At 43.4% G+C, this 21,145-nt stretch overlaps 2 protein-coding genes across 2 annotated transcripts; both read left to right on the top strand.

Moving 5' to 3' along the window:
* Window positions 1-456: 456 nt before the first annotated feature.
* Window positions 457-10,639, top strand: mepcea (methylphosphate capping enzyme a). The gene is made up of 5 exons (XM_080508938.1): window positions 457-846; window positions 2,795-4,643; window positions 6,921-7,139; window positions 7,252-7,375; window positions 7,463-10,639. The coding sequence occupies exons 2-5, from the start codon at window positions 2,838-2,840 to the stop codon at window positions 7,495-7,497; spliced, it is 2,184 nt and encodes a 727-aa protein (XP_080365064.1). The 5' UTR covers window positions 457-846; window positions 2,795-2,837; the 3' UTR covers window positions 7,498-10,639.
* A 6,471-nt stretch (window positions 10,640-17,110) lies between these two features.
* Window positions 17,111-21,145, top strand: spag7 (sperm associated antigen 7). Its single transcript, XM_080508683.1, has 7 exons — window positions 17,111-17,247; window positions 18,984-19,051; window positions 19,142-19,230; window positions 19,315-19,399; window positions 19,548-19,637; window positions 19,880-20,036; window positions 20,138-21,145. Exons 1-7 carry the CDS (start codon window positions 17,163-17,165, stop codon window positions 20,251-20,253), a joined length of 690 nt encoding a protein of 229 aa, XP_080364809.1. The 5' UTR covers window positions 17,111-17,162; the 3' UTR covers window positions 20,254-21,145.

Here is a 21,145-nt window from a genome sequence, read left to right as displayed (position 1 = left end):
CAGTGTGGATGTTTATGTCCTTTGTGGTAATCTAATGCCACAACTTAATTGGTGCAAGTGTTTACCACTGAGTGCTAATTTAACAAATATCTGTGCTCGTTTTTTGTATATTAATTAGTGCAAACCTTGTGTGCCTATGAAATATTTTTGGAAAGTAATTACAATGGAAACAATGTGGAACATACTTCTGGGGCATTTTATCATCATTAATCAACTCTTTAAAATTAGGCTGCCGTTTAAGTAATTTAACGACTATTGCGTTTGATTAAAAGTTGTGTGTTTTGATGTGGGCCGTTAGACAATGTGGTGTCGGTGGTTGGAGCGCGAGGGGAGGCTCGTGCTAATACCCGGATAGGAGTAGTCTACTCTTCAGCACCTCGCGGGCACCAGGCGGAGATCTCCGCCCCAGACTCGTCTTGGCTTCAGCTCGGAGCCCGGATGCGCCGCCATGCCGCTTCTGTCAGCGAGTGGAGTAATTTATTCGCCAACCTGTCCGACACTGGCCGACTAAAACTGGGAGTTCACCGGGCAAGTCGACGCGGCCGTTCACGGAGCACCGGAGTCGACCCGTAGTGTCCGCCCCATCGCGCGCTGGACTCCGCCGCGCGCCGTAGTATCGATGCAGGAAGACTTGTGAGCTAGCTGCTAACGTTAGCACGAGTGGAGAGAGAGACGGAGAGCGAGAAATAGAGAGAGAGAGAGAGAGAGAGAGAGAGAGGGTGAGAGAGAGAGAGAGAGAGGGTGAGAGAGAGAGAGAGGGTGAGAGAGAGAGAGAGAGAGAGAGCGCGCGCGGGGTAGTCACAGTCCGGCCGGAGGCGGAGAGGAAGAAGAGGAGGACTCTGAGAGGTGAGACTGTTATTTTGATGGTGCTTACTTACACTGCTGCTTACATGGGAATAAATAGGCTGGCAATCCAGGAAGCTCCTATCACTTTCATGATCGCGACTTGCGGCGTGTAGCTGTCTTCAGGCGGCGGCGTATCGATGTGGGGAGTTGACGGTTTGTCCAATAACATTTTTATTATTTTTTTTGGTGGGGGCGGGGTGAAGCTGAACGTTTACTCGACGTTCTGGCCCGCGGTGCTGCTGGAGCTACGAGCTAACATGCTAACCAGAGAACTGCCGGACAGTCGCGGGCTGAGACTCCCAAACTTTTCAGGTCGGTGGCTGCCGAGGCTTCAGAAGTCAGGTTACCTGTCGGAGGAGGGTGTAGCCCCGGCCACGCGCTCTGCATCGGAAGCGGAGGCTTTAATGTCACTTTGAGACGATGTTGGGAGACAACATGAAGAGTTTTGAGCAGATCATGCAGGGGAGGGGGGGCAGGTGTCTGGACTTTACCAGGGTCTAATAAACATGTTGTCATTCCGCTTCACTTCCTGCTAAACTACCAAATCAGCACAGTGAAGCAACTGTGAAAGACAAAAGGAAAAAAAAAAAATAAAGACAGGTATTAGCTATATTGTAGTCTTACAAATCAGAAAAAAATGCAGGCCCTTTAAAATCTGTATTTTTGTTTTAATCTACTGAATGCAAAAATCAAGTAGAATAAACTATTACTACTATTTATCATGGTAAATTCGGTTATTTCAAAAGAAATGCAACACCTGCTCTTTTTAGCCCCATTCTTTGTCAAATTTATATTGCACTGTTTACTTAAGATGAAACACGATAGGTTTTTTGTATATAAAAAAAACCCTGATTATTACACAGTCAATGACAAGCAATAGCTCAGCTTTTTTTTTTATTCCCCACATTTGTATCTTACATTAGAATTTAAGAAGATGTGAAGTAAAAAAATGAATACTGTTAAATAACTAAAATCCATTTTATTAAATTTGAAAATGATTGTGTTGTACAATGCTGAGTTTATTTTCGCTTCTATCTAATTGCATAGAAAATCGGTCATCCTCTATAGGCCAGTGACGTTATTATACCTTCTCTTATCTTTATGGCTCACTGAAAGATGTAAACGTAATATACAGTGCTTTTTTTTATTGCACACAGTACATACAATCCCATAATGACTTCATAAAAATGTGCACGTGGTGAAGGCTGAGGCTTATCAGCATCAGCAAAAAGACATTTTACACCATGGACAGATGGCGACACCTTGAGTGGGGTAACACAGAGGCGGGCAATCTCACACACGTACAGAAAATGTAGAGTCACCCAAACAGAATGCTTTTGTATTGTGGCGAGAAGCTGGTGTACCTCATGAAAAACCCAGCATCCGCCCAGGAAGAACATCAACTCTCCTGAGGTCTCATCATCCAGCTATCATGCTGCGAAGCCACAGCGTTGACCACTATAGCGCCATACCACTGTGCATGTGTTCAATTTCAAGCATCAAAACGGTTCGGCTTGATTGAACATAATTTAACTAGCTTGTAATGTCAATTCACAAATATTCATACAGCCACTCCACCTCAAATGCAGGTTGTATAAGAAAATCACATAAGCCTTAATGATCTTCTTATGAAAAATGTGGAGAAGTAGTATCTGTTTTGTAAACATGATTAGATTTTCCCGCTGACGGTTGCCGCTCAGAAGCAGGCAGTGTGTTCGGGTCTGTGTACGTTGGGATGGTAGGGGAAGATTTGAGGGTGTTGGTGTTTGTGCTTTATTGCCTATTAAATGTATAATTACACAGTTGAAATACCATTAAATAACAGATGTGGTTGTGTCAATGCAGCATTTAAGAGCCTGTTGGCATTGTTGACTAAACTTAGAGTGACGAGTCCTCGGTCGTGGTTTCCCAATTCAATCCCCTAACTACTGTTTTCTGTGTTTTTCAGTCCTGGAAAAACCTGTGTGTTCAAATTTGCAAATCAAGACGAGATGTCTGTTGAGGAGGATACTGCAAAAACTGGCTGTCCACAGTCCAGCTCAGCATCACCGGTGCAGCTGTCAGATTGTACCGGATCGTACGGCAATCTGCCCGTCATGGAGATGGAGAGAACTGCGGCGACCCCCGACTTTGCAGCCGCGTGTCCTGTTCCAACCATTGCGGCCTCACCAAAACACACCAGCGTGACTGATGCGCTCAACCTTTCTGACGACACCAAACAGAGAGGCAGAGGCAACGAGAACAGCATCAACCGTAGGAATAGCTTTCAACATTCCAAGCAACAGCAGACGCAAACAAGAGTGACGAAACGCCGCAACACAGCAAACTCTAGTTTTAAGCATCCGATGTCTGGCAAGAGGAGACGAAGGGCTAACTCTGAGAGCGACTCCGTCCTGCCGACCAACTTCCTCTTAGGCGGCAACATTTTTGACCCTCTGAATCTCAACAGCCTGCTAGATGAGGAGGTCAACAGAGCACTGAACGCAGAGACGCCGAAATCTTCCCCACTGCCTGCGAAAAGCCGGGACCCTGTGGAAATATTGATCCCCAGAGACATCACAGATCCGCTCAACCTGAACAGTGGGATAGCAGACAGCAGCTTTTTGGCGTCTCCCTTCAAGAGTAGTGGAAGGAAGAGGCACCGCAACAGACACCATGGGGGAAGTGGTGGAGCAGCTAGTGGTGGTGGGATTTCTACCACACAGACAAGCCTGTCAGAATCAGGGAAAAGTGAGGTCAGAACAAGCACATCGACTCCGCTTCCAGGTGTGTTAGCTTCATCTTCAGCACTCGGAGTCTCCAAAGATTCAAACAGTTTCTCCAGCATCTCAGCGGGAAATTCCCACGAGCTGACGTCTGACAGTTCAGCCAGCTTCAAGGAGGAGCTGACATCTGTATCTATGGAGGACTCGACATCCTCTCTGTCTTGGGGTCCAAACCAGCACACGAGCAGACGCAAGCGAAGACGCAACTCAGGCAAAATGGAGCCTCCATTGACCCATTCGACCCCCTTTGGGAAGTCGGGTTGTAATGAGAAAAGTTGTGCTGTGGGGCCCAAAAATTCCTTTCACACGCCAAGAAGTGGTTCCAAAACAGGCCCGGGACCTCGCCAGCACCAGCACCCCCACAATCAGGGCAAGGACCCGCACAAGAAGTTCCAGTTTGGGAATTACAACAAGTATTATGGCTACCGCAACCCTGGCTGTAGTGAGGACCCCCGTGTGCGTGTGCTTCGCCCCGAGTGGTTTGAAGGCAAAGATGTACTGGACTTGGGGTGCAACTCTGGCCACCTTACTCTTTATATTGCCAAAATGCTAAGACCTGCCCGCATACTGGGCCTCGATATAGACAATGGTCTGGTACATGCAGCCCGTAAGAACATCAGACATTATCTGTCAGAGCTGCAGACTGAAGAGGCCAGGCGTGCAATGCAGAGAAAAAAAACGAAGCAGGAAGAGCGGAATGGAAACGAGAACCACACGGCCGCAGAAAAGAAGCACAATGAATCGGAGACCAGGGAAGAAAATGGGAAGCCAGTGAAAGTAGAAAGTGGCCCCGCGAAGGCTGTAAATGACAAAGACTCCTGTCACACAGATGAGAAAGGGACCCAGAGGCAGGACAGCAAAACAGAGGAAATGAAGCAGGAAGATTTTGATTCACCCCCTGCTGATCACGCTGTGAGCTGCTCCTTCCCTGTGTCCCTACGGATCTCCAGGGGGCCCATCGCTGCTCCCCCTCTGACAGAAACATCCACAGTGAAGCCCGGGGAGTTCCCCTCAAATGTGTCCTTCATCAAGGTAAGACAGTTTTGTCCAGGAGAACTTTTTCTGGACACGTTCTGAGATTTCCATGTAGATATTTTATGTGATAACACTGCAATGAGAGCATTTCAAAAACATCAAGAATATGTTTTAAAGTAACAGTCACATTGTTGGAAATAATCCGAGGACTGACGATTTGCTTCTTTCTATATACCACGACTTGTTGATGAACACAAGTTTAGCTTTTCAAACAAGTTTTTTTTTAAATACAAACATTGTCTATCGCTAACCGGCTTTCCTACTATTTAGACACCAAGACTTTCAGTGTCATTGCTGATAAATATGCTTTCTCTCAAGATCTATTTTGTGTTATCCCTCAGGGTTCTATTCCTGGTCCTTTTTATAGTTTTTTTTTTTCTGCTGCCTCTTTAGTTCTAAGACTTTAAAGATGTGTTGTATCATTTCTATGCTTGTGATATTTAGTTATAACGCTTAAACAAGAACATATGCACCGTTTACTTTTAATTTTCTGTTATATATATATATCAGTAGATAGTTTTTGTCTTCATTACACGACTCCATCACGTTTGGTCTTTTGCTTGGGAGCGATTATGAAGAAACCAGTCGAGTTGAGAACTGAAAGTTGGACCCTGAAAAGAGGAAACACTCTTTGCTTTTCTCCAAATAGTTTCTGTAATGTGACTACAAGCAATCTCACTCGATCGTGCTCCCGTTTGGATGGGAAATTTACCATTTTTCTGCAGGATTTCTCTTACATAAATGAATAATTTATCCTACTACAATCAACAAGAGGGTGTTTGAAAGTTTCCAACAAGTATGTGAATTGGTTTGATGTAGAAGCCCTTTCTGAATAATATTAACACAGTTGTTTCATTTCTAAAATACCAGGGAGCTTTGGGTATAGTTTAGGATTTAAACCGTAATAGTGAGAAACTTGGCAATAAGCTTTCACCAGGATGTTGACAAGACTCTATCATTTGTCTTTACTGGGTGATGGACCGAACCAAAGCTGTTATCAGTCAAACTTTTCCATTGTGGTGGTCTGTCCTGATTATCTCGTTGACTAAACTTTGTTCTCTATATAAAGGGGTCAGATAACAACTCGGCTTCTTTTCTGTTCTTCATTGTGCTTTGTCTAACCCACCGTCTTAGAATGACACCTTGCACTTATCAGGAGTGTGTGTGTGTGTGTGTGTGTGTGTGTGTGTGTGTGTGTGTGTGTGTGTGTGTGTGTGTGTGTGTGTGTGTGTGTGTGTGTGTGTGTGTGTGTGTGTGTGTGTGTGTGTGTGTGTGTGTGTGTGTGTGTGTGTGTGTGTGTGTGTGTAAATTCTGGGCGCTGCTCGTCAGCCTTTACCCTTTATATTGTTTACTGTTGGCTGTTTGTTGTGTTGGCGCATTGGTGTTAGGATTTTGCTGTTGCGCTTCTTTTTTTTTCAAAGATCAACATGTTTGTGTGGTCTTTGGTTTATTGTAGTGCTCATGTGTTCTGCACACATCGGCATCCATATCAGTTTTGCAAAATTTGTAAGTCAAATACTTGTAGAAGGGGTGAAGTATAATTGTATGGATCCTTGCTAGATTTCTGTAAGATTTACATCACCAGAGATAAATATTTACCACTTGCTTGCATATACAATCACAATGCATCGACTTTTCAGGAAGGAAGGAAGGATAAAAATAGATACTATAAATCAGGACTTGGGTTAGAAGCTGAAGCTTGGAGATGGAACTGGATGGGGTCCAGGGATCTCGAAATGCCCACAGATCTTATCGGACACTGGTCCAGTAATCATACAGTTTTTACTTGACCGAAGCAAAGTTTGATGAAAATATATATTATTCTTTATATAAGGCTGTAATGAACTCGTCTCCACAGGAAAGTATGAAATGTACGAATGTATGCATGTATTCTCTCAAAATGCAACTTGAGGTGAGTCAGTATAAGGTCAGAAAAGGAAACAGTACAACTATTTGTTGTCCAGTTTGGACAATGGACTTACTGTCTGACATATTTTGCGATCACTGGGGTCACGAACTCTAATTGACTGTTTACTTGTGGTTTGTTATTCCAGACCAAGGTCAGTTGATGACGACATCTTAGCACAATAACAAATCTGAAGTCTGTATCTGCACTGTGACGTGTTGCTTTTTTTGCAAAACTTCTAAAGACCCCAAAAAAGTACCATCACGAGCATCATTTGAACCTTCCACGGTTCAGGTGTTTGGCTGTACCACTCGTGCACCAAGTGTCTGAAGCTGAGTTTCTCTCCCCTCTTGTCCTTTTTCCTCCAGGCCAATTACGTCCTGGACAACGATAATCTTCTTGTGACTCAGCGGCCCGAGTACGACGTGATCCTGTGCCTGAGCGTGACCAAATGGGTCCACCTGAACTGGGGGGACAGTGGCCTTCAGCGGCTCTTCAAGAGGGTCTACAGACACCTCCGACCCGGAGGCATGTTCATCCTGGAGCCGCAGCCTTGGGAGTCCTACGTGAGGAGGAGAAAGTTGACCGTAAGATCCCCAGAAGCGAACGAGAATTTCCGACAACAAAGCTGCTCCACCTGCATGCAAAGCAATGTTGTTTTGCTGAAACATATTTCAAACTTGGCTTTCTCTCTCACAGGATACCATCAGCAGAAATTATCACAGCATCCGCCTTAAACCCGACCAGTTTTCTTCATACCTCGTGCATGAAGTGGGCTTCGCCAGTTTTGAACATCTCGGGGCCCCCAAGTGTTCAATGAGGGGTAACTACCAGACACAATATTCTGAACAGTCCGTGTACGTCGTTGACCACCTTAGCTTCTCACCACGTTTGTTTTATTCATCTGCAGGTTTTCAAAGGCCAATCTATGTTTTTCACAAATGACCGTCCCTTCCTCCCGAACGTCGTTGGGACGCGAAGTAGCTTAAAACGCCGCTGTACATTCACCCGGCCGGCTGCGGTGGGCTGCAGGGAGGCGTCTGAATCCTGAAGGAACCGGGACGGCTTCTGGAGCTGAGGAGGAAGATCAGAGAGGAGACGGGGACCAAAACTGGAAACGATTGTGTAAAGATGACATCTGTCGTGAACCGCAGGCCGAACAGTAGAAAAAGGTTGGATTGAACTCTTGAGTGCAAAATCTGGACCCCCCCCCCCCCCCCCCGCCAACAAACATTTATTTGGCCCACCAGTGGAAGAGATGGAATATCCTTGGACTATCTTATTGCTGATGATGCCCCCGTTTGACGCATAAGGCCAAAAGTTGTTTGAAACTCTTTGGCCTCATGTTTTCTACCTGCGTTTCACTGTGCCGCCACATCACCGTGCATTGGCCATGTTGGGGTTGGGCAACAGATCAGGCTTCAACCATCATGATGATACCTCCATCTACTGGATCCCAAAGTCAATTTTTAGATGTTTTACACTGACGTGAAATAAGTTTTAAATCCACACTTGAAGTGCAGGGAATGCGTTTCATGCCACGTGTAAGACGGAGCGGGCTTCATGAAGGATGTAGCTCATGATGGCACACAAACTACACCTTCCAGAGGTTCTGCTTCATTTCATCTCATTGAATTTCTCAGTCGTGAACATTTGATTTGTGGCTCTGTAGCTTATGGAAACTTTTCACTCCTAACATCTTTTTTAGAGATTCCCTTGAACACTCTTCTCTCTAAATAAAGTCAATTTGACATCAATTACTTCACAGAATCATTTTTTAGTATTTGTTAATGCTACCTAGCAATAACAATCCACATAGTCTGGATTTTTCAGATTTACTTATTTAAGAGTCACAACAACAGGTCCAGACTTGACTCAAAGGTGGATGGATGGAGATTTTTTTTTTATTACAGATAGCTTTAGCAACCTAAAACAAATGGTAAATGGAAACTAAAGTAAAAAAAAAAATGTTTTTGTTCTAATGACTAAATTAAAAACATTTGGGTATATACAAATTCTTATTATTGCCACAAAATTAAACACACAGTGGAGGTCGAGGCTCAATGACTTGACTAAATCCTCCACCAAAAGATTTTTTTTTTTAAATATATATAAAGAATGGCTCATTCTGAATTAAAATCATAACCACACAAACATGGAAAAGCTAATGAAGAGTATAGAAATGTTTTTAGAAAGTTGAGCTACAAAGACAAAATACATGCATCAATGGGAATGAACGAATCCATAAGAACTTTAAAAATTCCGAATTCTAATAATTAGAATGAAAAAGACTCGGTGACATGGCAGCTGGTGTTTATGTCTTTTCTTCCAACCCTAACATGTGGCTATCTGTGTGTTTTTTGTTTTTATTATTTGCAAAAATGTCTTGAGTGGATTTTAACTTCATTTCATCGGAGCGTTTGAAACGCGCACGTCTGTTCTGAAATAAGACTCGAAAAGCCTCCCTCACTGCACAAAAAAAAAAAAAAAAAACCCAGAGAGGCGAATGAAAGAAGGTGGTCTGAGTGATAAAGACGATGTTGCACAATGTGGAAGGTTCCCTCCAAACAATCGGACCCACCTTGTTCCAGTTTTGCTTTTGCACAGCCAAAGTATTTCTTCATGCGACTAACACTGTAATTATATATCTATAGTAATAGTCCCAATACCTCAGAAATGACATTTTGACCCTCCGAACGTTAGCTGATTCATATCAGACGGGCCACACGGTGGAGTCGTGGTAGAGCTTGCATATTCTCCCCGTTGACTCCAGCTTCCTCCCACAGTCCAAAAAACAGGCCTTTGCAAGGTTTAAGCGACGACTGTAAAACGGCGATGCTGCGAGTACGCGACTCTGTGACGTGTCCGGGACGTTCCCTGCCGTCGCCGTCAGTCGGCGGAGGGATTCCCATCCAGGGTGTTCTCATTGTTTTCCCTCCCAGATAGCTTAGAAGACCGGTTGTAGCAAACGCCCACTCATTAAGCCGCCAAAAATGTTCCCCGTATCTCATTATGCTTTCGTTTGTCGTGTGCAAACTTTTTGAATTTGCCGACCTCGGAGCACACAAAGCTTTCGGCCCCCCCCGCGTGATACCCGGAAATCTTTAGGAAACTGGTTTGTACTGTAGTTACATGCTCGAGACGAGAACTCGTCGTTTATTTCAACAGTTTGCCGAGGGTTTCGGTTGTACTGAGCGTGAACGTTTCACTTCATGGTCCTTTCTCGGGTGTCTCGACGTCGGGCGGCAAATTGGAACTTGCGATGACGGCGACAACATTTCAGCACACGGGCCTGCAGCAGTACTTTGCACACGGCAGCAGGCGGCGGTCCATTTCTTCACAAGTCGAGGTCCTTTTGTGTCGCTCGCAACGTCCTCGCAACAGTTTGAGGCAAGAAGCCCCCGGTGGGGGGAGGGGAGGGGGTCTTCTGGACAGGCTTGAAGTCAATTAGCCTTACAGTCATTACGATGGGTTAAAAAAAAAAAACGTCGAATTATAAAACACAATTGCAAGAAAACGCTCCTCATTCCTTTGAAGGTTTAATGCGGTTATCCTGTTTTTATTGAAATGCTGCCAAAACCTCCTGGCTTTTTTTTGTTTGTTTATTTTTTATTTTAAACTGCCAGTTCATCCACCTCTGCCTTCATCAGTTCCAACAGTTTTGAGTTACAGGTTGTGAGTGTTTGTTATTGTGTCCCTTTCCACGCGCACTGAGCGCCACTCCTCTCCGTTTGAATACTTCTTCCTCTTGTTAAAACGACTTTTTGTTGGATTACTTGGCGTGCAAACACAGCAAGCGATGGATGACATATGTTTCTATTTTGATATGTGATCTGTGATCAATGTAAATACATTTGGAAATTTTTTTGTTTCACTTTTGATGTTGAGTTCATAACTGCTTTTGTCATTTGCCAGTGTTTTTTTTTTTTGTTTTTTTTTGGTCTTGTTTTGAAATGTTTGCTGCCAATTGAAGAGCCGGGGTGTTTCTGTCCTGAAAGCAGATTGTTAATTCAGCTTTTAACGCAAAGCAAACTTTGGAAATTTCTGTTGCGTTTTTTCGCTTTGTTCTGTCCTGGCAGGCACATGGATTGTTAGATTAGTGCTTTATTATCTTTTTTTTTTTTTTCATAAATTGTTTCAAAGCAGCTTCTGTGTCCATGCCCTCTCATCTTTACATCATTTTACATGTTGGGGATATTTTTGAAAATGGAAAAAAATAGGGCTTTTCTTCCTCAGGCTCTTTTGAGGTTCTGGAAACGGTGATTAAACGAATTATAAATCACATAAGTATGAAGATACAAGGTAACTTTTTTTTTTTTGAAGTGAACTGGCCTCCGGCTCAAACACAAGTCACCATATCTGTGTCTTTGCAGTAAATGACATTTTGTGATTTACGGTGCTTCATGAATGCTGCGCTCCCATTTCAACCTTTGCAAATGTCTGAAGTCGGTATAATTGTGCTTCTGTTATATTTAGCTGCTGTTGGAACCCGGCCTTCCGCCCACTGGTTCCTCGCGGTCCTTTGATCCTAAACTTAATGTATCGGCAAATGCAATGCGCAGCTCTGGACACCAGGTGAACTTGTTCAGGACGTCGACATCGGGTTGGTCTTCTCGCAATTGGTCAATTTGGTTCTGACGTCTGTTACCAAGCGAGGTTGGACGTCCCGTGTGTGTGTGTGTGTGTGTGTGTGTGTGTGTGTGTGTGTGTGTGTGTGTGTGTGTGTGTGTGTGTGTGTGTGTGTGTGTGTGTGTGTGGTGGGGGTGGGGGTGTGTGTGTGTGGGTGTCGTTTCAGCCAGAGAGAGAAACTGGTATCTGGTAATATGTTCCAGTCATTCTTATCTCAAGGACACAGTGACTCCCTATAAGCAAAGAGCCTCCTGCAGGTGTTTCATGTAACTGGTGCGGATATACCAGTGACTCCCCGGTGCAGGTGGTTTTCCGTTACTCAGACTTCCCGGAGCAGCTCGGCGTACAGCACTTTTTAAATGACCTCTCATAAATAGTTCCACTTGGAGGGAAACCTCATTGAAAACATTCAATATCCAAACTTTGATTTGGGGTTGGCTTCAAGTAAAAAAGGTCAAATACAAAAAAACAAAAACAACATGTTCTGGCCTTTTGGAGCCATTAACACCTTTTCTTTTTCCAGGTTACATTTCGCAGTTTGCACACGTATCAGGTCATCTTTGTGCATAATGCCCGTGCGTACTACGCTGAATTACAACTAGAGTCTTAAATTCAAGGCCACTTGAGCAAAAACACAAAGTACCCTTCCAAACTGCCAGTGTTAGTTTCTCTTAACTGTTGGACACTTTCTGATGTCCATTGCAGACTTTTGATTCAAGTTACTTGCATAAATCTCTGTGTTAAAGCACATTTATCAGATCAGGGTTAAGTCTATAAAACTCCATAGCAGTTTTAATTGCGAACAGATGTAGATAAGATGTAAGTAATACTTTTCTCATATTGACTTTAAACACGATATTCACAAGCTTTGAATATTATTTTAAATTGTGAGTGTACTCAATCGCAACTTATGATAGATTATATATGAGCAGAATTCCATTTAAAACAAAAACTAAATGCACCTTAAAATGCTGCTTTATTCCAGTAATGTCGGTTGGTTTGAAATTGTTGCGTTCACTCCTGGTGGCAGATAAATAATAAATGAACTCCATTCTCACATTTTCTTTTCAGATAAGAGCTTTCACATCACTAGAACATAAACTAGACTACAAGTGCATATTCATTTTACATGACAACTAATATTGAAAATAAAACTTCCGGTATCAAAACCTGGAAATCAGAATTTAGCAGCAATAGTGATTATATGTCCTGCAAATGTTTCCCTCGTCACACATTATAGAATCTGACACTACATTATAATGTTCACTGAAACCATTTTTTTTTTTTTAATGTCAATATCTGCAATAAATGCACAAGCTTAATGAGTCTACAATTCTTAGTGGCACTGACATTTTCCTCTTCATGTCGAATTTGTACTGACATGAAACCCAGGAATTAAACAGGACATTTTTGGAGTTAAAAGTTTTGCATATTTTTACCATAACTTGTGAATAATCCATTTTCCTGTAATAAAATGCACATTTGCTTTCTTTACTGTCAGGAAAGCATGAAATTGTCATGCCTCTGAATAACGGACTATATGTGAATGTTTCTCCATGTAAAACATTTTGTTTAAAATACTCCGTTTTTGCTTTCACTGTATTTTTTTAAAGCTTCTCCATCTGGAATGTCCCTTGTGACCCGTTTTGCTGTTGTTTATGCGTTTGATAAACAATAGCTGCATAATTAAAGTTTTGGGACAGCATCTCTATGAACCTCAGTAGTCGACTTAGAAAAGTCAAATTAATGACTTTCCTTCGGAAACAACTCGTGGTTATTGGTGTTGAAACGTGTCCGCTGCTGCTCGAAGGGATTGTTTACCTTTTGGGCCACTGTAGAAGCCAACATGAATATCAAAGACCAAAAAAAAAAAAAATACTAAATGTGAGGCAAATACATCTAATTAAAGGGTTTCAAAAGCAGGGAACGAACCATTTGATATGATCTTCTTTCAATTATGAAAAATATATATTCACAATAAGATGATAATGTGTTTTTTTTTTTTTCATGTTTCTTGCTGAAACATGCCTAAGACATTGATTTTGATAAGCCATTAGCTTTAGATTGTCTGTCTGCAGTTCTAAAAAAGCAACATCCGCAGCTCAGGAATAAACACATGCCGTAATACCTCTGTTTTAAGCGGTGGCTGACAGCTTTGTGAAGACAGACGTGTAAACAGGTTTGGGGGGGTTTGCCCCCTTTGTGGCTTGGTCACGCTGCGCTGTCTGAATAGTACAAAGATTCGACCCAGATGACAATGCAGGGTACAATACAGCGGCCCGTGTTTACAAATAGCATCCATGCCTTTAACACCCGCCGGCCCGGGCCAGCCATCAACCATCTTCAGGTCCCAGCTCACAAAAAAAGATAATAAAACCAAACCAAATGTCGCTAGCAGGTTGTCAGCATGTATTATTTATCATGCCAGGCTTTGTGTCGATCAGTAGTGACGAGCATGTGCAAATGCGTTTTCATTTCATCTCTATGTTCTTTTTTTTTTTTTTAACACAGAATGAAAAATATGAGGGGGAAAAAAAAAAGCGCAAAGTTCACCCGCAATCTAACCTTAATCAAACTCAAGCTGTGCGACAATGAATTCCCATTGCAATCAGGGCTGTTGGATTGTGACGCGTGTCGTGTGTCTGTTCCAGACAATATTATCCAGACAGGCAGAGTGGGGGGGGGGGGGGGGATAACATAAACACAGACAAGAGACATTACTCTTCATTCACAAAAGCTCGACTCCATCACAGCTATTTGGGTCAGTCACTTGACCATCATTGTCTCCCGTCGGTACGGGGCCGGGGAAAAAGCGTGCCAGACTCAACTCGGACTGCTTTTCATGCTGTTGTTCCCCCCCATAAGGTCAAACCGACTGAGGCAGAGCCACCAGCAGAGTTTCTCTGTTTCGCCTACGGTTTAAAGGTCACATTTTATCAGAGGCAAAGATCAACAGAGTAAACATCGGTGCCGTCACTCACAACACATTTATTGTCAAACGCTATACTCCAGAGCGTATCGGCGTCGGGGTTACATGGCGTCACTTTCGGGTAACAGGTTTTCGCTGCACGCCTGACAGTTTCAAATGTCTAACTACACCAAGTCCACTTCAAAAGCACTCGTGGTCAAATCCCGCGGGAGGAGTGAAGATGTCAGAATCCAGCGGAGAGCCGCGTGAGTCAACGTGGCGGGATACATCCGCCGGCGTCATCAGCAGACCGGCAGGGTGCTAAGATCGCGTAGCGCAGCACCTGAAAAACGTGTTCAAGACAACCTGAGTTACTCTACCAATTATTGGTTCTTGAGAGTAGACGTTTGCAATAAAGGTAATCAACAAAACCATTGCTCGCGCTACATATTTATTTGTGCGGGCCTACCTGTATCTCCGAGGGCAACCGTGATGGCCAACAATATACTCCTGAGCATAGCAGAACCGTCTGCAGAGTCCTCTATACCCACAGGTGTAGTAATGCATTTCGGGATCATTTCCTGAAGATAAGGATTTTTTATTTTTTATTTTAATAACAATCATAAAGCCAAATTTAAATCCCCTGAAAACAAAAACAAAAGTCAACCTGATTCATAAAAATATTTCTATATCATAATGACAATTAATCCCTTCAATGTGACACGGCCAAACAACAGCTTGAATGACTTCATGTTCCAGAAAAGTCACAATTAGTCTTATTGCTCCCCAGAGCACCACAGACAGACAGATTATGATGAGAGTATTTGTAGTTTTGAATTAGTCATATATTGATTTGATGCCTCGCTGCTACAAAACAGGTGTATCTGTCGCTTACCCTCTCCGACTGCGAGCATCAGGAGGAGCACAAGGAGAACCAAGCTCAGTCCCTTCATGTTTGGGTACCAATAAGCTTTCAGACACTGCTGTTGACAGGCCGATGCTGCATTTATACAGCATTTCAAGCACGGGGGAGGAGTCCGTCGTGCTCTGTGTGGAATCACAATAACAGAGTATCACTGAATGATGTGAGTCTGAGGGCTGAAGGTCATGACGATCAGCTTACTCAGCTTAGTCAACAGCTGCAGCCCCTTGAGACTTTGGGATTGCTTTTAGGATTTACTTTTTTCCTTAAAGAGTCGTGTTATACTTTTCTGAACTCAATGTGCAAAACTCTGGCCTGTTTACATGATAGACAGTTTCCTTTCCAGCAAAACAGAAAACTGAATTGGACCAAAAAAATAGAGCGTTTCCTGGTATTGTACTTACATACGCCTCTATGGCTGAACAGAGGAGTGATAACAGACCACAAAGGATCCCCTCAAAGGAACAAACCCTTCAAAAGTGGCACAGATAAAGATGGAGTCCTAACTGATCTGTTTGTTTTAGGCACAGTGAGCAGCAGCCCGCTTCAGTCCATCCCGTTGTATTTTCAGGTCTGGCCTGCGTTCAGCCACCGCTCCCCACATCTGAATATGGCTGTACTTCATGTGTTATTGCTGATGCTGTGTAACAACAGTCACACTGCACAAAACAGCTGCTCCGGTGACGCAGGGTGGGATTGTCAACTGAACAATGCCAAGGCATGAGCACACAGACAGGTATGTACAGCGTGCCCCCTAGTGCTTATGGAAAGGTGTTTGTTTGCCTTTATATTTATTCTCTCACACATGCAACAACAAAGAAAATATACTTAAATTTGTTTGAACTTAAAAATAAAAGTGTAAGTAGTGTCTTTGATTATTGTAGATATATATTTGACCACGGTCAGATTGGAACAAAGTAGAAATTCAACAAACTTTGCACAAACTTTTGTAGAAACTTAATTCAATAACACAGATGAGAAGACATTGAGATGTTTTATTGCGCATGAATGACTTGAGGAGTGTAAAATTAAGGTCACTGGTATAATCACATAATGAAATGGACTTATTGGACTGCGAAAGTGCAGAAACTCATCTCATTAAGTGAGGCCTGACAAGCTGACACATCACACCGACCTCTGTAGACTTCATTCCAATTTTCCTGTAACTTTTCTCTCAGCCTGAAAAGTTTATGGGGATTTTTTAATTAAGAAAGAAGTGGAGGAGTGAGGAATCATTTTACCACTGTTGACCGATTACTTTTAAATGTGAATGTATCTGTAAGTGGTTGCCTATCCTGTGTGTCTGTTGTCTTGACTGTGTGTGTGTCCCACTCACATGCACGCACGCACACACACACACACACACACACACACACACACACACACACACACACACACACACACACACACACACACACACACACACACACACACACACACACACACACAATGAGAACATGCAAATATACAAACGTGCAACACAGAACTAGTAGAGAAACGTAAATGTGATGTAAAGCAGGAACAGCAATAAATCAAAACTTAGAATCAGAAACTTTATGTGCCTGCTTCTCCTTTGTTCTTAGCGTTTTCCTGGCAACAGATGCTGAGCTCGTGTGATCTCCTTTCATTGCCTCCATGAAGTGCCTCTCCCACCCACATTGTATCTGACAATGAGCTGAATCCTTAACAGAAATTATAGCAACCTATTCTGGAACGTTCCGCACCTTTTTATGTGCTTTTTCATGTCTGTGTTCCCAACAGTGCGGGACTCGTTACTTGCAGAAAAACTGGTATAACAACAACAACAACAATAATAATAATAACAACAATAACAATAATAATAGTAATAGTAATAATCATAATAATAATAATAATAATAATAATAATAAAAACAGCCACCTCGAATAGTAATCCTTGCGCCTTGCCACTAACTCATTCACAAGAATCATGTCGTAAACCGCTATTTGTAAAGAAATGTTGAGTTATGTGGAGCAAACTGCAGCTTCTTCATCTTGGCCAAATTGTTTTCACGTGTAATGCAACTTCCTACCCGACAGGTGGCGATGTTCTCCTTTGCACTCAGTTTTCAGGGAGAGAAAAAGAATACAGTAACATCACAACAACACCGGACGCTCTGCCCCCACTTCCAAGATGGCGGACCTCCTCGGTTCCATCCTGAACTCGATGGAGAAACCTCCGACAGTGGGCGACCAGGAGAGCCGGCGGAAGGCCAGAGGTACACCACGTATTACCCGAGCGGGAACTTATTTTGAAACGGTCGGAAAGTCAATATTATGTAAAACAGTAGAGGACAAACGAGCGGGGGCTTTCTCGAGCTGCTATTGGCCACCGGTGCAATCCCGGGGTTTAGCACCGCCTCACCGGGACATGCAGCCCCCCCAACCCCAACCCCCCCTCGACCTCTCCGGCTGCACACTGCCGCAGACAGCGTCCCGAGATCCGGCTGCAGCGGCAGGACAGAGCCGCCGACAGCTGTCCCGACTACAAGCAGTAGTATTAAATGTTGTTAGGTTTAACCTCTAACAGCCTAACAGCTCTGCGCCTCGTTCATTTCCCACCTCCGATACTTCAGATCAACATTCTCCTGAAGTTTTAATAGACTTTATCCACCTTTTCTGCCCCTATTTGTCTCAGAAATACTATTTAGCTCCAGAGATGTGGGTGCCCCCCTGCCTCTCATGCTGCACATTCTCTATTAAAAACCTACGTCTTCCTCTCTTCTAATGCTATTTAACACGCTTTCTTTTGAACACATCATTTTTGGTTTTACACTGAATATTGTTTGACATCTTAGTAGTGATTAAGAAGAAAGAAATATTGCTGGAAAAAGGCATCACGTCATGAATTTATTTCTGATCCTGCACTCCCCTCAAACTCTTGTGCCCCAACATGGGAGGCTCTCTCACAATTCCCTTTACTGGCTTGACCCTGCAGATGTGAGCCAACGATAGAAATACACTTTTAACATGCAAGTTTTATTTCATCTCGAGCAATAATCTTCACTCACAATGTTTTTAATGATTAAATCCAGATTTAGGCATGCACAGTAATATCCCTGCATTGCATTGGTAGCCACCTGAGAGCACCATGCATTTACAATGACTCTCTGATTAAATGTAATTAATCAAAATGGCCTCATAGGACCATGTGCACAGTTTAAACAGCGATTAAGACGATGTATCCCCCAGAAACCAGGCAGTACAAAAGTAAACAAAGGTAATTACACAACAGGAGAGACGTGATGCAGTCTGCTGTTCAGCTTATACCGATAATGGTAAATATTGGTGTCAAAAATCAACTGCGGCATTTGGAAACCATCACTGTAATGTCAACCAAAATTCAGTCATGTGGATTCCTGCCTAAAACAAATCATTGTGCTTTCAGGAAATGTTACCTGTTACCAATCAATTAATCGGTCATTCTTTGCGCCATTAAAAACTCAAACTGCCTCTTGCCTCCAGTCACTGAGTTGCTTCTCGTCCGCTCTGTAATATTTCCTGTCAGCAGATGTAACGTTCAAAGCATGTTTCTCAGGCTGAGCCAAGCTCAAACTTGTGACTCTGTGCCAACGTTGAACTGGAGCGCCGCTACAAATAAACAACTTGATCCTCTTTCCAGTTGATGTGAGGACAGAGCCACAACACAGCAGCGATAAAAAAAGTGCCCAAATCCGTTCAATTAACCGTTAAGAGAGCGCACACACCAATAAAACGTCAGGCCGTTTCCCTGCAGACACATGCAACAAATAACTGTCGGATCTTCGTCAGCAGATTTTGAGACCCGAGTGATCTGGGAATGTGGTTTTTGCGGCATCACAGGAAGTCTGTCTCTTCATTAGCCATTTTGCGACTTGAGTCATTAGCGGAAACAAGTTGGGCTGGCGGTGGATGTGAATCCTATTGAACGTTAAAAAAAAACAAAACACAAAAAAACCCCTCATTCTCATTACAGAGCAGGCTGCAAGGCTCAAGAAGATGGAGGAAGACGAGAAAAGAAAGAAAGCAGAATTCAGGAAAAAGGTGAGAGCCGAAGCGTCGCAATCTGACGAACATGTGATTGTGTGGCGCCGCCTTGGGTTTGTTGTGACCTCTCAGGCTCCTCTTGTTCAGATGGAGAAACAAGTGTCAGACTTCATTCAAGACAGTTCACAACAGAAAAGGAAATACAAACCGATGGGGAAGATCGAAAGAAGTATATTGTGAGAAGTTACTTTGATATCTTTGAAAAACAGAACTGTTTGTCCGCCACATACCATTTATACTAATCATCATATTTCTTGCAGGCACGACGTAGCCGAAGTGGCCGGTCTGACTTCTTTTTCTTTCGGGGAGGACGAGGAGAGCCGATACGTCATGCTTTTCAAGAAGGTCTCATTATTATTTCATAGCCATTGTTTTTTTTTGGTTTTTTGTTTTGTTTTACATTCACTGTTAAATATTAAAGCCAAGTGTCATTCGAGTTTACCCAAGAGGAGGTAACTCGTAACCGACCGTTTGGCCCCGTGTGCTTCGGCAGGAGTTTGCTCCGTCAGATGAGGAACTGGAGGCATATCGCAAAGGAGAGGAGTGGGACCCCCAGCTGGCAGAACAACGGCGCAGACTAAAAGTAAGACTGACTGACGAGTGTGTGTTGAGAAACAACGAGGCTTTCTGTCAGTGTGAATGCCTCGGACGGCAGTGAAATCAGCCTTTATGAGTCAGGGTTTGGCTTAAATGCTCTTTCAGTTCGGAGTTATCAGGGCTGCTGTGGTAACGCCGAACAGAAGAAAAAAATAAAACTGATCATTTGTAAGGTTTAGACTCTTCTTAAAATGTCCTCATTTTGTTCTTCGTGTCCTCAACCCGCAGGAGCAGGCCGCATTGGAGGAGGCCGCCGCCAGCCAGACGCCTCAGTCTCAAGCATGTCCCAACTCCAACTACAGGGACAAGTACAGCCACCTGATCGGCACCGCCGCCGCCAAAGACGCGGCCCACACGCTGGAGGCCAACAGCGCCTACGGCTGTGGTGAGTTCGCGCGCCGCCTCACAGAAACGCCCGGTCAGTTTTGGCCGCCTCACTCATCCCGGCGGGCGCGTCTCTCTCTCTCTGTCTCTCTCTCGTCTCAGTGCCGGTGGCCAACAAGCGGGACACCCGGTCCATAGAGGAAGCCATGAACGAGATCAGGGCCAAGAAGCGGCAGAAGCGGGAGGACGACCCGGCGGCGCAGAGCAGCACTTCATGAGTCTCCCATGTTTTGTTTTTTTTGTCTCCCCCCCCCTGTGCTTTTGAGTGTGAGCGAGTGAATTTGCGTGTTTGAGGACGCGGCCTCGTTCATCTTATGTTATAATCCCCCCGTACTTCAGACATGTAAACTTCTCATTGACGCGACAGGCTGAGATATGAGCAGGTGGATTCGTCTGGTCTCTTATCAAGTGCTTCATATACACAATGGAGGTACAGTTTAGGTGTCCTTTTTTCTTTTTTTTTTTACTCTGTTTTTAAGGTAATGGGTACTTCAACACACCTGCTATCTGCAGACATGCTTTTTAAACAACATATAGGAAATTTTTTAATGCAGATGTGCTTCCACAGTCTTGAGCAGAAGTTCTATTATTGGCTGGTGTTTTTTTTTCTTGACAGTAAAGGATTTAAGGCTCAAAAGCCAGATTTTAATCTCACTGGGACATTTTCAAAATATCGACTGCAATTTTTTAAGAGGAAAAGAGGCAAAAGGCCATGTTTTAGCCAGCTTTTGTTTTGATTTGTTTTTTTCTTTGGTCTGAACCGGTTTTCCATTTTGAGCGTTTCCTCTCCATTTTGGGGGGGGGGGAAACTGCTTTGTTGATTTTAAATCAGGTCTGTTTCCGTTCGTTTCTCAAAATCTGCACTGACTGTGAATTTTTCTGTTTCTCCAGCCTAAATGTTTGATTACAAAAGCCATGTGATGACTGACGAGAGGCATAATGGTGGGAATGAGTGACGACATTTTGTTTTCTCTCTTTCTTTTTTTTTTTGTTTGTCCGGATCAAGTATTGAGTCAGTCACTGTCCATCAGCGCTCTGATGTTTGACTCAACATGGTTGCTCAATTTTATCCCCATGTGTAATAATAAAGGATGTATTGGTATGAGCTTA

Source organism: Blennius ocellaris (assembly GCF_963422515.1).
Source record: "Blennius ocellaris genome assembly, chromosome: 14".
Classification (NCBI taxonomy): Eukaryota; Metazoa; Chordata; class Actinopteri; order Blenniiformes; family Blenniidae; genus Blennius; species Blennius ocellaris.
The sequence above is the reverse complement of the archived record's forward strand: the minus strand, read 5'-3'. Positions and strand labels throughout refer to the sequence as shown.

Coding starts and splice junctions, on each gene's coding strand:
- mepcea (XM_080508938.1), top strand. CDS start 2,838: ATGTCTGTTGAGGAGGATACTGCAAAAACTGGCTGTCCACAGTCCAGC. Junction 7,140..7,251: donor TGAGGAGGAGAAAGTTGACC/GTAAGATCCCCA, acceptor TCTCTCTCACAG/GATACCATCAGCAGAAATTA. Junction 7,376..7,462: donor CCCCAAGTGTTCAATGAGGG/GTAACTACCAGA, acceptor ATTCATCTGCAG/GTTTTCAAAGGCCAATCTAT.
- spag7 (XM_080508683.1), top strand. CDS start 17,163: ATGGCGGACCTCCTCGGTTCCATCCTGAACTCGATGGAGAAACCTCCG. Junction 19,231..19,314: donor AAGATCGAAAGAAGTATATT/GTGAGAAGTTAC, acceptor TATTTCTTGCAG/GCACGACGTAGCCGAAGTGG. Junction 19,400..19,547: donor ACGTCATGCTTTTCAAGAAG/GTCTCATTATTA, acceptor GTGCTTCGGCAG/GAGTTTGCTCCGTCAGATGA.